Genomic DNA, 14,879 nt, shown 5'->3' on the forward strand with positions numbered 1-14,879 from the left:
GAAGAGAACATTTTCATTTTGTTTCTTGAAGCTATGAAAGATTATTATAATTTCAGAATAATATTAGGAATGGAAATGAAAAAATCCGCAACCGGAGGGAAATTTCAAGTTTTTTATAGATTTTTTATTATAAATAATTTAACTCAGAATAAATCACCGCTTAGAATGGAGTGGATTAAATTGACTATTATAAGGTCTCTTCCGATCATCAATGACAGCAGTATCCACACTTGGCATTGGAGCACCACTTCGCTGAGCCAACAACTTTTGTACTCTCAGACTCTCCTGTCTTTCCCTTTTAAGTCTATACAACTAAAACAAACACAACTAACCGTTCATTCCGCAAAGTATCAATTGACTTACGACTTTGTTCTTGTTTCTTTATAGAATCATCCTTTCTTACAATCGACTGGTCCTTCGAGGTCGCTCTTTTTACGTCATTCAGAGGATCATAATAAGACTTCCCTTTTTTTCTTGCTCAGTTTCGGCGTTTTTTAAATACGAGGCTTTAAGCCCCTTTTCTTCGTCCATAAAAAAGTTGACGTGTTCCATCAGTTCAGTTTTTTTAACAATTTTTGAGTTTTCTGTCACGATTGAGGAATCTTTGGCGGCACGGGAACGAAGGAGTCTTAAACGATACTCAGAATCCTATTTTATTGATTGTAGGAATGAGCAATACAGCCAGGTCGATCTTTCGCTGCTCTTCCATTTTTTCTGCGAGAGCCTTGGCCTCATCTTCTCTCACAATGGCAACGTTGTGTTTATTTCGAACATGCCAGCTAATATAATTAATATTATTAACTAATAAATTACCTTTTCTTTGGATTAATATTCATCAACAACAACACAACAAAAACAACAACTGTTAATCGATATTAAACCTTTATTTATTATAATAAAATAATATTATAATTTAAATTAATAAATATCATAAGTATTAGTATAATATTTTTGGTCAAGAATTTGCACAATGTCTTTTTTACTCTTTTTAAACTGTTTACGCTGGCCTCTAAAGTCATAGAACTAACTAATCTCAAACTAAATGGGAAAGTGCAAGCCTGGAGCCCAAATGTATGCAGCGGTAGAGATGCTAGCGAGAAATAAGAAATCCGAGAATCTAACAATTCATGACAAACTCAGAAGAACCATTTATAACAATCAGGAATGCATCATAGCTGATCACTTTGAAAAAATATTTCAATTTTGAAAAAGAGGAAGCGCTTCATCCATTTGATGATGTCCCGAGAAAACTATCAAAAGAAATAACTTCATTCCACGTTATAAAGGCTGAGTGCAGACAACTCACAGCACCAGGCCCAGACAATGTTAATTCAGAACTCATAATATACGCTCCTGAAAATTTTCATAAACTCATTACTCATTTTCTGAACAAAATTTTTGAGAAACACTCTAGAATTAACATCGAATCGGAAAATTATTCCCTCTACATAAAACGGGAAAGGAAAGATGAAAGCTAAATAGCGTAATATCAATCATACTACTAAAATCACTGCGCAATATCTTGCTGCTAATCGCTCTGAAAAGTTGGAACAAACAAGGGCACCCCTCAGAGAGACGCCATATCCCCGGTTTTCAAATATCCCCAGACATATAACAGAAGTCGTCTACTCAGATGATATAGTTCTAACGACAACAGTCCACAAATTAGAAGGTATTGTCGATAAACTGGGAACACATTTAAAAAATCATTCCTAAAAATTAACCCTGAGAAAACAGAATATGCAATAGTTCGGCGATGAAAACAACGACACGAGGAAAAATGAAGGCATAAAAAGAAGCTTGGCCCTCTCTTAGGAGATACAGAGGACACAGTACGAAGAAAATCACTAGCAACATTTGCTCTTAGCTATCAACGTTTGCTTTTAAAAGACTAACCAATATATGGTTACGAGGTAAACACATTATACAACATGTTTGTGAAACCGGTCCTATTTTACAATTCTTCTACCCAATCTCTCATAATGTAAGAAATGGAAAGTCTCAACTCTTTCCAGCTCAGATAAATCTTAAGAATATTCCACTCAAAGCACATTCAAAACAAATACATCTACTCCTATTACAATACACATCCACTAGACGGAGAACTAAAGTAAAATACGGGGCCTCGCGATGGAACACTTTTACGCTTCCCATCCTGGACCGATCTTCAGAGGAAGACAAAATCTGTTTTACATCAAGACCTAGCCTTGATTAGAAAAGGGCTGACATTTATAGACGACCTTGAGTTTCTGAAAGAACTATCGAGGAACAGAGGGATCTAAAAGCGATTAACAAAACAGATCCAGGAGAGGGTGGGACAAGCGAGATAACTTTAATAAAGCTGTTTTGCAGTCTGCTTATTAATAAAAAATCGTAGAGGAAAATGACTGTAAGCATAGGTTTCACATACGAAAACGGATTTATTTTGTTACCATTATAAGAATTGATCACAAGGACTCTGTTTTGTGATTTCATACCAGTTCAATTCTGTTATCTAACTAAAAGAGACATTTTGAATTTATAAGTTTACAGAACATAAATCCAAGTCCTTATGAAACTTATGGAAGTGAAATTAAAAGGCATTACAAAATGAGTCCCTTCCCAATGATATCAATGTTTTTCATTCCAGACAAAATTCAATTCTTATACCCATTCTTATGCTAGGTCAAAAATACATATTATATTCCATTAAATAGAACTGTCCCCAAGACAGACTTTTGTAAAGGGAAGCCAAAGTTAAGATATTATGAATGGGCGCCTTTTATTTTTCTCTTGTTTGCTTTTTTTATCAAGTGCCTTCTTTCTTGAATGTCAAATAATGAGACCTCTGATTTCAACCTTCAAAATATTTTGAGATTTGCAAATCCATAGTATCGGCTGAAGACCAATGACCGGAGAAGGACGAGCTGGCTCTTTCAGCGCGTCTCGGTCTCAATTCTCCACAGCCCTTCTTTGTCGGACTGACCCTCAAGTTTATGACACTCTAGTTATTTCCTTTTCTTTTCATTAAATAAACTAATTTTTTTTTTTTTTTTGGCCTTCCAGATCCTGGTTTCCGATGGATTGTGCCATTCTTTTTGTATCGTTGGATAAAATTAGACACTGTGGCCTCATGTACCCCAACTTTCAAAGAAATTGCCCGAAATGTCATTTTGTTTCATATAAAGCAATAATTTTTCCTTTTGTAAAGTCATCCATATGCTTTTTCCTAAAATAGAGATATTAAATCGTATAAAAAAGATATTTGTATAGATAATATTTTTGAATCATTTTTTTTGTCACTGACATATACTAACATATTGTGTGTTGTGCTTTTAATTTTTCCAAATTAATGTAATTAGCAAATATTTTATTAAAATTAAATCATAATAATTACAACTAATCTACTAAGTTTTTGAAATTAGAATATTTATAAGATTTTCAAAGAAAAACTAAATATGAATTTTGAATCATTTTTTTTGGCGATTTGAATCATATCAACGCCTTACCAGAAATGATGCCAAAGGATTTGAAATTTCACTAAAAGAACCAGACGGGAAATATATCTTTTCTGATCGTATCCCGGAAGTACTCAGGAACCAACTCAGTCAGGTTCAAGAGGTCGAATCTACCGTTCCACGAGGGACTTATGACCGAATTGTGAAGAAGCTTGGCTCTTCGCAATTATCGGAGGGACCATTATGTGGGGCGATAACACAGGAAGAGGTTAAAAAGGCAATTGCTGGGTTGAAGAACAAGGCGCCTGGCTTCGACTGCATCCCTCAGATGTTGTTAAAGAAGGCCTCCGAAATCTTGATACGAGCATTGACTATGTTGTTTCACGCCAGCTGGACGTTCGGAAACCTTCCATCGGCGTGGAAGCATACGATTGTTCGAATGATTCCAAAATCTGGTAAATCGGCACTGCTAGCAGAGAACTACCGGCCAATTAGCCTCATTTGTACTTTCTCTAAGACAATGGAAAAGATTGTCTTAACAGACTCTCTGGTCATATAGAATCACAAAATTTGCTTTTACCCGAACAATGGGGATTTCGCGAAGGAAGATCCACAGGGACCTGCCTCAGGGAGTTAGAGCACCAATTATCCCGTGCTGACAGAAATGAAGCATGGCTAACTTTGGTGTGTCTAGACCTGGCCAAAGCCTTCGATAGCGTGTGGCACCTGGGCCTACTCTCCAGAGTCCATGACACCGGAGCCGGGATAAAGACCTATCGATGGCTGGAGAGCTTCTTGTCAGGAAGACAATCATTTGTCCGCTGTGGAAACCGCCTATCGGGGTGTGTGGAACTTAGAAGGGGAGTCCCGCAGGGATCTATCTTGAGTCCACTTCTGTTCAACCTCTTCTTGGCGGACATTCCTCTGCCGTCGACACGTACTGGCAAGCTCGTCATCTATGCTGACGATATCCTGGTCATGGATACCTCGAAAAGAATATCCCAGTCTTGGAGACGACTTAAATCATACATTGCAACGCTAAAGATGTGGACTATAGAGAAGGGTTTGACCCTAGCACCGGAGAAGAGCACCATTTCATGGTTGCGGAGAGGGAGTCGCTGTGCGGAGTCTTGTGCATATGCGATGAGTAGTTATGTGATGGATCTCCCGAAAAGGAAAAATCTTTCTTACCTGGGAGCAACCATCAACTGTCGTGGCTCGTACGCAGATCATATAGCAAATCAGAGAAAGAGGAGTGTGAGGATCCTCAAAAGCTTAACCAGGTTCCATCTGGATCCGGAAACGTACATCTACGTATACAAAACGTGTGTGCAGCCAGTCCTCACATATGGCTACGAGGGCTGGTACGGTACGGAGGAGAGTGACTACCTGATCGAACAGTTGGAAAAGACAAGACGTTTCGCTATGAAATTTGCTTACGGAGTACAACTTGACCGAAGGTTAAAAGACTCACATGAATCCTCTGTGTTCACGATCCGGATGGTCTTGGAGAATTGTTGTCAACTATGACTACAATTAGGGATACTCATGGAAAGAGACACTTCGGTGCCTTGTTTTTATCTCCCCGTTAATGATTTCTTCCTTGTTTTTCTTTTCGGTCAATAAATACTATTCTATTCTAAAAAATACAAAAATTATGGAACTATCAGACACGTGTGTTTGTTGTGATGTCCAAGTTCGATCCAACTGCAGTTCATATTGGTATATTTCACTCCGTGATAGTCAAGTCAAACTACGAGTAGTCGGTGGTGAAATTGGCGCAAGCTCTACAATTGCCCCAAGAATAGCCCCTCTGGGACTTCCAGCCAAGAAAGTGGCTGAAGACATTGCAAAGTCGACAACTGACTGGAAAGGAATAAAAATAGCAGTCCAACTGCGAATTCAGAACCGTCAGTACACCATGACGATCATCCCCTCCTCTTCTGCACTAATAATGAAGGTCCCTCATACAAAAAATGTGGCTAGGCTCTGAAGGAAACCCCCCGAGACCGGAAGAAAGTCAAGAATATAAAACACAACGGGAATATCACGTTCGATGACGTAATAGAAATCGCTCGTTCAATGCGTTTCAAGAGTTTGTCGAATTCTCTGTTTTGTGTAGTCAAGGAAATTTTGGGTATCAGTTTGAGTAATTGGAAGGCACGTGCATGTCCATTGGTTGCACTGTCGATAACAAGCCTCCCAAGGAAGTCACCAGATTGTTGGTTGAAGGGGAGTATTACGTCCCTGTTTGATATTCTAGTTATAATGCTTAGGAATGAGTCTACGTTTAATTTCTTTGTCTTTTTAATAAATTAATTTTTTCGTGATTGTTTACTTTTTTGTAGTTTTTTTTGGGAATAAGTAAGACTATATTTAAAGTGTAGTGGTTTTTGGCTGACCAACAAGTTTTCTTCATTTATTTGAGACAATTTTTGCTATATCGACAGATTGTTAACACGACCAGATTACAGGCCAAACTCGAAAGTGGAAATTCTTTGAACGTGAAAATGGAATCGATATAACCAGGACTTACTATATTTGGGACATGCTGTGAATCTGTGGTTATTAAGGGCATTCCAAAAACGAGGACATGAAGGTGACTGATTGTGTTATTTTTTTTATTATTTTATATGTTATATAATCATGAGACAAATTCTGCCAAGCTCCACTGTGGAACTTAATTAGTACAAAACAAGGCAATACGTATTATACTGTGAACAAAAATAAAAACTGAACATGCTTTTCTTATAAATTTACAATGGGACAATATTGAAAATATGTCTCAAATTTATTCTTAACATAGTTTAAAGTATTTTACATTTTTTAGTTTTTTTGATAAATATATATTTATGCCCTTTTTATGAAATCGAAAAATCAAAACCAAAAAAAACTGAACAAATTTAAATTATTAAATATATCAAAGAAAAAGTTTTATTTTTTAAAATTTGTTCAAATTCAATCATTTGTAATCTCTCTACATGGCTAGTCATTGAACATCTGAAGAAAAAAGCAAAATAATTGGCATGTATAAATCTGGAAAAACATACAGAGAAATACAAGATATCACCATAAGATTGCTCGGACGATATCGCAAATTATCAGAAGCTATTTAAATAAGCGCTAGACGGACAAAAAAGTCGGGTCTGGTCGACCATCGTTGCTCAATGGTCAAGAAATATTTTAAATTAAACTCAATTTCAACTGTTTTAAATTTGCCAAAACACTTACATAAAAAGCAGGGAAATCAGTAACCACGAAATAAGAAATACCACGAAAAATTTTGTCTGAATGCTTATCCGCCCACGAAAAGACCACTTTTTACCAAAAACCGTAAACTTCAATGATTGACGTTCAAAATATTTTAGGAGCGAATTATTTTAAGTGATGAAAGTAAATTTAATATGTACGATAGTGATTCAGTAATTTGGTTTTAATAAAAGAAAAGATGAGTGGAGGTTTATATGTTAACATATTAACAAATAATATTATTTCATTTCTGAACAAAATCGAACTTAAAGATCCTAGTTACCAAAAAGACAATGATCAGAAACATACTTCGGCAATAGAAAGGCACTTTTTTCAAGTAAATAATATCGAATTGCTACCATGACTTGCACAAATCCCAGATTTAAACCCTATAGAGAATGTTTGGGTTTTTATTAAAGAAAAAATCAAAGGAAGAGAATTTTTTGAAAAAGGAACATTTATTTGCAGAAATATCATCCATTTAGAATGAACTCAAAATAGAATACGCAAAAAGTCTTATTAATAGCATGCCAGGCCGAATACTAGATGTAATTAGAGCTAATGGAGAACATACTAGACAGTAAATAAATTTGTTCAGTTTTTTTGGGTTCTGTATTATCAATGAATGAAAAACCATATAAATATAATATTTTTTAGAAAAACAAAAAAATAAACAATACTTTATTTAATGTTTTAAATCAGTAGAAGTTATTTTTAGATATTGTTTCATAGTGCATCGGATCACGTGACGTTTGCTCGGTTTTTAGCGTGGTCTTGCTGATTTAATAAATAAATAGTAAATTCGTGAGAAAATGCTTGTTCAGTTTTTATTTTTCTTCACTCTATCTAGTTGCTTGAAATTTCCTACCACCTTTGCACTGGTATAAATGTGCTAAATAGAGTTTACTAAAGAATACCCCTGCAAAACAATAGTCTCCGGTCTTTGCTACCAAGACAGAAAAAACTCTTTATTTTGATTTTTTCAAATATGGCGAGTTTTTGGGCTTTCATGATATTATACATTTCTATTCTATCTGAACGCTTATTACTATATCACGAATGTCCGTTTAAAATTCCAACCTAGTTTAAGCTCAATAGGATAGGAACTCAACAGTCCGAGTTTTCCACGTTGATTGTACTTTGTCTGTAGTTTTGCTAGAGTAGTGATAGAGACTGTAGAAATCTTGTTAATTTATTTGTGCGTGTTATTAATTTAATTGTTAAACATTGGGTTACCTTAAAAAATCACACTGCTTCAAAACCATTTACGTTTATTATAAAGTTTTGTACATTCAGATATTCCTTTATTTTGAACTTCGGGGATGTGGTCTAATGGTATGACGTCTGCTTTGCATGCTGAAGGTCCTGGGTTCGATTCCCAGCATCTCCATTTATTGTTTATTTCAATTTTTGCTATCGGGAAATATTTCCAGTGTCGTCAAATCAGAGCGTTCTCAAACCATATGTGTTCTCGAAAAACACACTTCTCATCACATAGTTTTAGAATTTGGCTATTGGTGGGAGGCATCATTTCAAGCCCTTGAAAAATTCTTCAACTTTTGTCATAATTTTTCATATGTCGCTGTCAAACTCGACCATAAAACGGTTTTATTACCGTAAAGAAAGACAGAATTATTGAGGCCTCCATTAAAATAGGCTCTGAAATCACTCAGTTGTGGATCTCTACTTTTGCTGGCGAGCTTGCCTATTTGAACCAGTCCCCATTGATTCGGTCATCAATAACACATCTCGGCTAATCCTTTTTCACTATTTTTTAGACTAATCTCTCAGATCCAAAACACTCGGAGTTACCTGAGCTTCAAAAACTGCGACTTGCCTAACCTGCAACTTGCGATAAATTAAAAAAACGAAATTTACAAAACTCATTTGTAGGTTTATAGCTCTTTTGCCGTGTAAAATAGTGATAATTGTCATTATTTTAAAGAAATTATTGTATATTTATTAAAGAAAATATTCATCATAGACTATAAATAGTATAAGATCTCCTCATCCATCTGCTAAAATATGTATAAATATTTTTGAAAGAAATTCTCTTTTTAGGGTCGGGATGCCAGCATTTGATCATGACGTCGTCATACCATTCCGACGGGATTTGAATTGGTGTTTTTTTAGGAATGACGAGTCGTTTCCCCGACGTCACAAATGAAATAACTTCATTTCCCTTCATTCCTAACATGGGTATAAACTGCTTAAATACCTGAATAGGGTTCCTCTCCAAAAGTAGACAGTTCCCATAAAAAGACCCCATAAGACCAAACATCAGAACTGGAAGAAAAAATCTTTCGCTTAATAGCTTCTATTGCAGTCCATTTGACAGGAAATTTTGAATCTAAAAAATTTTATCAAATTGAACCTTGTCTATCAGGGACGTTAAAATTTGCCTTGATGGCCAATCCGAAATCGGCGATTTTACAAATCCATTCGTCGTTTATCAGAACGTTGTCAGCTCTTAAATCTCTATGAACCAAATTCTGCTGTGAAATGTAGTGCATTCCACTTGCGACCTAACAAAGACATTATTTTGGCTACAGAAATCAACTTGTAGAGCCATATGTGCTAACATATTGACTTTGATTGTTTTTCCTTTATCTCTCCGGATTACCCTTCCAACGTGTCCTCTCTTCATAAACTCCATAACCAATATAGTTTTATTGTTATTGAAGCTGAGACCAAGCATTTTTATGAGGTTTTTATGATTCAGTCCGTGAAGAATTTTAGCCTCTTCCATAAACTCGCGATCGTTTATTTTTTCGGGTTTAATCATCTTGAGTGCCACAAGTCCGTTCTTCCATTTGGCTAAAATAATATTCACTTTGGATACCCATATAAACTTTCCCAAAGTATCCCTCGCCAATTTCTCTTTTTTCGGATAATTGGTTGTAAGGAATTATTAAATCTTGTGAGCAAATGGAAGGGGCACATTTTTTCAATGGTGTACTAAGCGGACATCCGAGATTTCCAAAAACTGTATTAAAAATTAAAAAAACTTTTATAATTATTGACCAGAGATTCTATTGAAGGAAATATTTCATTTTCTTTAATGTAATAATTATTGACTTCTTTGTTGTAAGCAGTACAAATTTTAAAATGTTTGACGGCCATGTTAGGTCCCAACATGGAGAGGCTCAACTCCCCACCTGAAGAAGGTCTTATGACAAATGTCCCCGGAACGCCTTCTTTGGCAAAAAGGAGCCTCATTTCTACTTCCATTCTGCTGCTATTAATAAAATAACTAAATTTAATAAGTTGGAAATGGAAAACTCGTTAATTTCGGATTCATTAACTAATTCTACGTAGTTTGAGGGAATATATCCCCACTCTTCTGTTCCTTCTCGTGTAACGAATATCCAATTTTTATCTTCACTGAAGCAATTTTTTAATGGAAGATATACCTTGCAAATTCAATTATAAATCTTTCGCCGACATTAAACGATAAATCTCCGTTCATAGTGGAATTATATGGAAAAAGAGTTTGTACAATTTGCTGTTTTTTGAAACCGTCTAAATATTAGTTGCATCTTCTCAACTGGATTTTTCGGAGATTGTTAATTCGGAAAATTGCTGGTCAATATCTATATGGTTGGTTACCATAAAACAGACATACCCATTGCCAATTAATTGCAGGACATTTGTTTTATTGTTTATATACAATTTTCTATTTTAGGAAATGAATGTAATTCTATATTAAGAAATTTTTTTGATTTAGCAATTGGTTAGATTTTTGAGAAAAAAATAACAAAAAAACCGTTATTTTCATTTTAATAAATAATATAAAAAGCCATATACCCTTCTTATTCAGAGAGAAATCTTTTTTTGGTAACTATTTTTCATATTTATTTTTAAGCAGTTTTCCAGCTCGGAGTTGCGTTAGAATTTATAAAAATGAACATTTTAAAATTAATTTTTGTGATTAGCTAATGAATTCTTTGACATATTAGCTATGTATGGTTTTCGGTCTTTGTAAAGATAATTTTAAAATTACCGACTTGAAAAAATTTCATGTTCGTTTTCATCAAACTTTTTAAAGAATTAAAATTTGAATCTATTTAACTATTTTTTGAACGATTGATATTACAAATATAAATATTTAGTTCCTTAATATCTTTTAATATTAAAGAAATTATTTCTAAAAGAGGCTGGGATCACCTGAAATAGTTAATTATATTTATGACGGTGTTTTTGGTCCTAATAAATTATTATTATTATTAACGCAATCTCGCGGAATCAAAAAGTTAATTAAGATTCCACTTTTGCCATCCGACTCAGGATACGCTCTGTTAGTCGTATCCACGCTCCCCTGTTACGTGCGAGGCATCTCAGTTCGTCCAGATCATCGGCCGATTTCAGTTTCCTTTCAATCGACGTGAGTTCATGGTCGAGCGTAGTCGGTAATGTTGTTCTTTGTCGGCCCCTATATGCCGTTTTATTTAATGAGCAGAAGTAGGATTCCATGCTCTGATTGGCCGGCGTCATTTCCGAGGCTCTTAGGACATGTCCAAACAGCATCCACTTCGCGAACATCACTTTCTTTGCAATCTCGGATGTATGGGTGATTCTGTAGAGTTCATTATTGGTCATCTTTTTTGGCCAGTGAATTCCCAGGAGTAGTCGTAGTTGTTTTCTGTGGAAAGAGTTGAGCTGCTCCAGTTCTTTAGCGGTTAGGCCCCAGGTCCCCGCGTTGTAAAGCAAGATTGGTTCGACAAAGGAGTTGTACAGCTGAATTCGAAGGCGGGTTCCTATGTACTTGCGCCTCATCCAGATCGTCCACATTTTTTTGAAGGATGCAACAGCCAGCACTTTCCTTCGAATAACGTTCTCCGAGTCCCCAAGGAGAGATCCAACTTTCTTGCATGTTCTCCACTTCTCCTCGTTTCTCGTCCCCAGGCGGGATATGGTAGTTCTTTCCGTTTTGTCCGGGTTTATTACAAGGGACCAGTCCTCCAACGAATGAGGGATCACTTTTAATAAGTTTTCCAGTGAGTCCTGATCTCGGGAAACGTAAATTACTTCCATCACGTTGGTAAAGCATTTATTCCTCCGAAGAGGTCTTAGGGCTGCCTCCAGGTAGATTATGAATAGAACCGGAGATAACGAGTCGCCCTGAGGTACGCCAGTGTCGGTTTTAAACTTCATCGAGGTATAGTTTCCCACACGCACAAATAGCGATGTGTTGGCGAGTACGAATCTGATCATACGTAATGCATCCTCATCTAGGATGCCTTCCAATACATGCATCAGCTTTTTGCGGTTGATTGTATCGAAAACACGGGATAGATCAATTCCAAGGATTGAGATTTCTTCTTTGTGTTTCTGGCACATTGCACACAGCCATCTGTGGCTCCATACTACGTCTGCTGTCGACCTTCCAGGTCTGAATCCACTTTGACTCGGGTTTAGGAACTTATTTACAGGTCCTGAAATACGATCCAGCACAACAAGGGAAAGTATTTTCCTTAGCGTATTCATTAGCGTAACCGGGCGTAGGCTGTTTAGATTTCCTTTCTCCTTTCCAGGTTTCTGGATTGGGATTAAAGTGGCATTCCCCGCATTAAATGGGCTGTGACATTTGAACGTCCTGTTCAGGACTGTGCAGATCAACTCAACCACTCTGTCCGGCGCGTATTTTAATAACTCTGCAGTCACGTTGTCTGGTCCCGAAGCTCTGCCATTTTTCAGCTTGCTCAAGGCTGAAAGGACTTCATAGCGGGTGATGTTTTTATTAAGTCCTCTGGGTGTTCCTTCGAATGGTTCCAGGTGGTCATTGATATTTAGTCGTCCTTTGTAACAGGCTGCAATTTTGTTTGCTGATTCTTGGTCATCGATAATGATCTTTCCCGCATCATCGAAGATTACAATTCTTTCCGGTTTGGTATTCCGGGATAGTTTCTTGGCTGCAGCGAACATTTTTGCTCCATTTTTGTATCGGTCGATGTCCTTTGCCAGGTTATCTAATGTAAGCCTAGCTAGCTCTTTGACCCTTTTCTTTATTCTGTATTTAATTTCGTTGCGTTTTCTTTTAAGAGAATCAACGAGGCCGGTCGAGTTTGACGATTCAATTAGGAGGCGGAGTTTCCTTTGTTCTTTTGCAAGTTTGTCTATTTTTTGTCAAAAGTCCCCTTGAATCCCCTTGGACGATTTCCCAGTACCGTCTGTGCGGTCTTCTTAACTCTGATCGAAATATGCTAATAAATAAATAAAAATAAAGAAATTGTTCGATCATTACTATCATTTGATATTAGCCTTTATTATGCAAAGGTGAATGTCGTACCTTTGGTTATTACGTGGGATGAAATAACATCTAAATTCTCAAACACTACCAGAACTCCTTACAAGTCCAGGAATCTACGCGAGCTTATATCCATTCAATCGTGATCAAAAGAACATTGGAAAGCATGCGCCCGGAGTATAAACTCCTTCCTACAGCGGCGAAGCATGCAATTAAATCGAACTCGAGAACAACCACAAAAGTGGCCTGCCCTGTAAAATGGATAAGTGTACCCGTCGAAGACATTTGCTCGGGCTCGAAGAGGAGGAGAATTGACTGAAAGCAGACGCAATAATAAAAATCAATTTTATCTGGACTTTTCAAATAAATAAATTTTACTTAACCTTTATTAATAAAAAGAAACTAATAACTTTTTTTTTTTTTTTTTTTTTTTTTTTTTTTTTAATTTATACAAACAAGACAAAAATTACAGATAGCTAAGTTAGTTAAAGGCCTCACGAGACACCCGACCAGCCGCGCGAATGGCGAAGACGTTCCCTCGGATCACAGCAATCGACAGACGTTCCAGGAGCCAAGAAAACTCTCTTGGATCGTGACTAGTCCTTGAAATCCGTCGACCGAGCGAGCGAAGGAAGCGGAGTGTCTTGGGACCGAAGATCCGGAGGACTCCAAGGCAATTGGAGTAAAGAGCAGCGAGTTGGACAGGTGGCCGTACTTGAGAATCTTTCGCTCCTCGGCCTGCCTGGAAGCGTGCCCAGGATTGGCGGCGGACAGCGCGAGATTTCCCAGCGAGAACGTGTCCGAGCAGGTAGAATCCCAAATAAGGGATTTCCCCTGCTCGTAGGGGAAGGTGGACATGCCGTCAGGGCGTTTGCCATCCCCTCTATCCAATCCAACAGGTTCAAGGATAGACGGGATGCCTGCTGAGGCGAGGGCTCTCTGTACGACTGAGTTGAGTTCACTGTGACGGGGGGCACGACCGGCACTCCGCCGGCAAGCGAGGGGATGCAAACCGTACTCGTCAACAGTTCCCCACAACGGCATTTGTGCGACTGGCAGATTTTCAGCCCGACACGGAGGGAGATTGCAATTCTTAGGCATTCCTTGTCCAACAGGTTCCCGATGGAAGGGAGAGGGAGAGCCTTTAACCAGACACCGCTGCTTTCACAGCGACCTGCACGGAGGCAAGCGACACGGTGTTGATTGGAGACAGGAAGCAGGCCTTCGAAGATTGCCTGACAAGAGATTTCGTCCCATTGGCGCTGTACAGATTGAGAGTTGGGCAGCTTCGAACCAAACCGAGCCTCCCACCGACCACACGCTGCAGAGTAAACTTCAGACAATTTCCGTTCGGGGAGGTTTCTAAGAACGATGTCTGAGAGAGTACGAGAAGCGTGATGAGCGGATAGGAATGCCGGGAGGGCAAGATCGGAATAGGATCTCAAGCCAAGGCCACCCCAGCGCACAGGCAGGGATGCCTGAGTCCAGCCTGGATCGTCGAAAGCCAGATTGCAAAGAGAGCTCGTACCGAGCCTGAGGATATTGTCAAGGTCGGAAAGAAGGTCGCCTCTTTGAAAGCAGGGTGCACATCTTAGGGTGTAAAGGATCTTAGGGACGGAGAAGTGGTTTCGGAGGAGGAAAAAAGCCACATGAGGCTCGATGACTTTAAGCTTGTCGATCATTTGGATAAGTGGGAAATTTTTCCAGCGAGTGAGCATTCGAGGGCAGAAGGCCCCATGGGGGCACCGAGAATCGTAAGATTTGATTTGTCCGTAATCCGGACGTCTGAGAGAATGCCTCGGCACGTGGAAATTGAAGCAGTGAAGTCACTCGGATTTAAGGCAATGTTCACGATTTCGGATTTATTGGCGTTTATAGATAGGCCGATGTCCGAGAGGGAAGGGAGGATAGAACGAAGGTCGTCGAAAACAGCGTCGGGGGGACCG

General features: G+C 38.1%; 1 protein-coding gene, 1 long non-coding RNA gene and 1 other non-coding gene across 3 annotated transcripts; 2 read left to right on the forward strand and 1 right to left on the reverse strand.

The window, feature by feature from the left end:
* Nucleotides 1-390: 390 nt before the first annotated feature.
* On the reverse strand, nt 391-857 carry LOC115228819. Its single transcript, XR_003883267.1, has 3 exons — nt 814-857; nt 680-779; nt 391-648 (listed from the first exon to the last, which is right to left on the reverse strand). It is a non-coding gene; the product is annotated as an uncharacterized LOC115228819 (long non-coding RNA).
* A 4,237-nt stretch (nt 858-5,094) lies between these two features.
* Nucleotides 5,095-5,962, forward strand: LOC115228782 (60S ribosomal protein L12-A-like). Its single transcript, XM_029799271.1, has 2 exons — nt 5,095-5,397; nt 5,888-5,962. Exons 1-2 carry the CDS (start codon nt 5,095-5,097, stop codon nt 5,960-5,962), a joined length of 378 nt encoding a protein of 125 aa, XP_029655131.1.
* A 2,042-nt stretch (nt 5,963-8,004) lies between these two features.
* Nucleotides 8,005-8,076, forward strand: Trnaa-ugc. The gene has a single exon. It is a non-coding gene; the product is annotated as a tRNA-Ala (tRNA).
* The last annotated feature ends 6,803 nt before the right edge of the window (nt 8,077-14,879 follow it).

Source organism: Octopus sinensis, unplaced genomic scaffold (genome assembly GCF_006345805.1).
Source record: "Octopus sinensis unplaced genomic scaffold, ASM634580v1 Contig10970, whole genome shotgun sequence".
Taxonomy (NCBI): domain Eukaryota; kingdom Metazoa; phylum Mollusca; class Cephalopoda; order Octopoda; family Octopodidae; genus Octopus; species Octopus sinensis.

What these genes read in the sequence shown, in the direction of transcription:
- LOC115228782 (XM_029799271.1), top strand. Translation starts at nt 5,095, where the DNA reads ATGGAACTATCAGACACGTGTGTTTGTTGTGATGTCCAAGTTCGATCC. An exon ending in CTTCTGCACTAATAATGAAG is followed by an intron (nt 5,398 to 5,887) that starts GTCCCTCATACA and finishes CTATATCGACAG; the next exon opens with ATTGTTAACACGACCAGATT.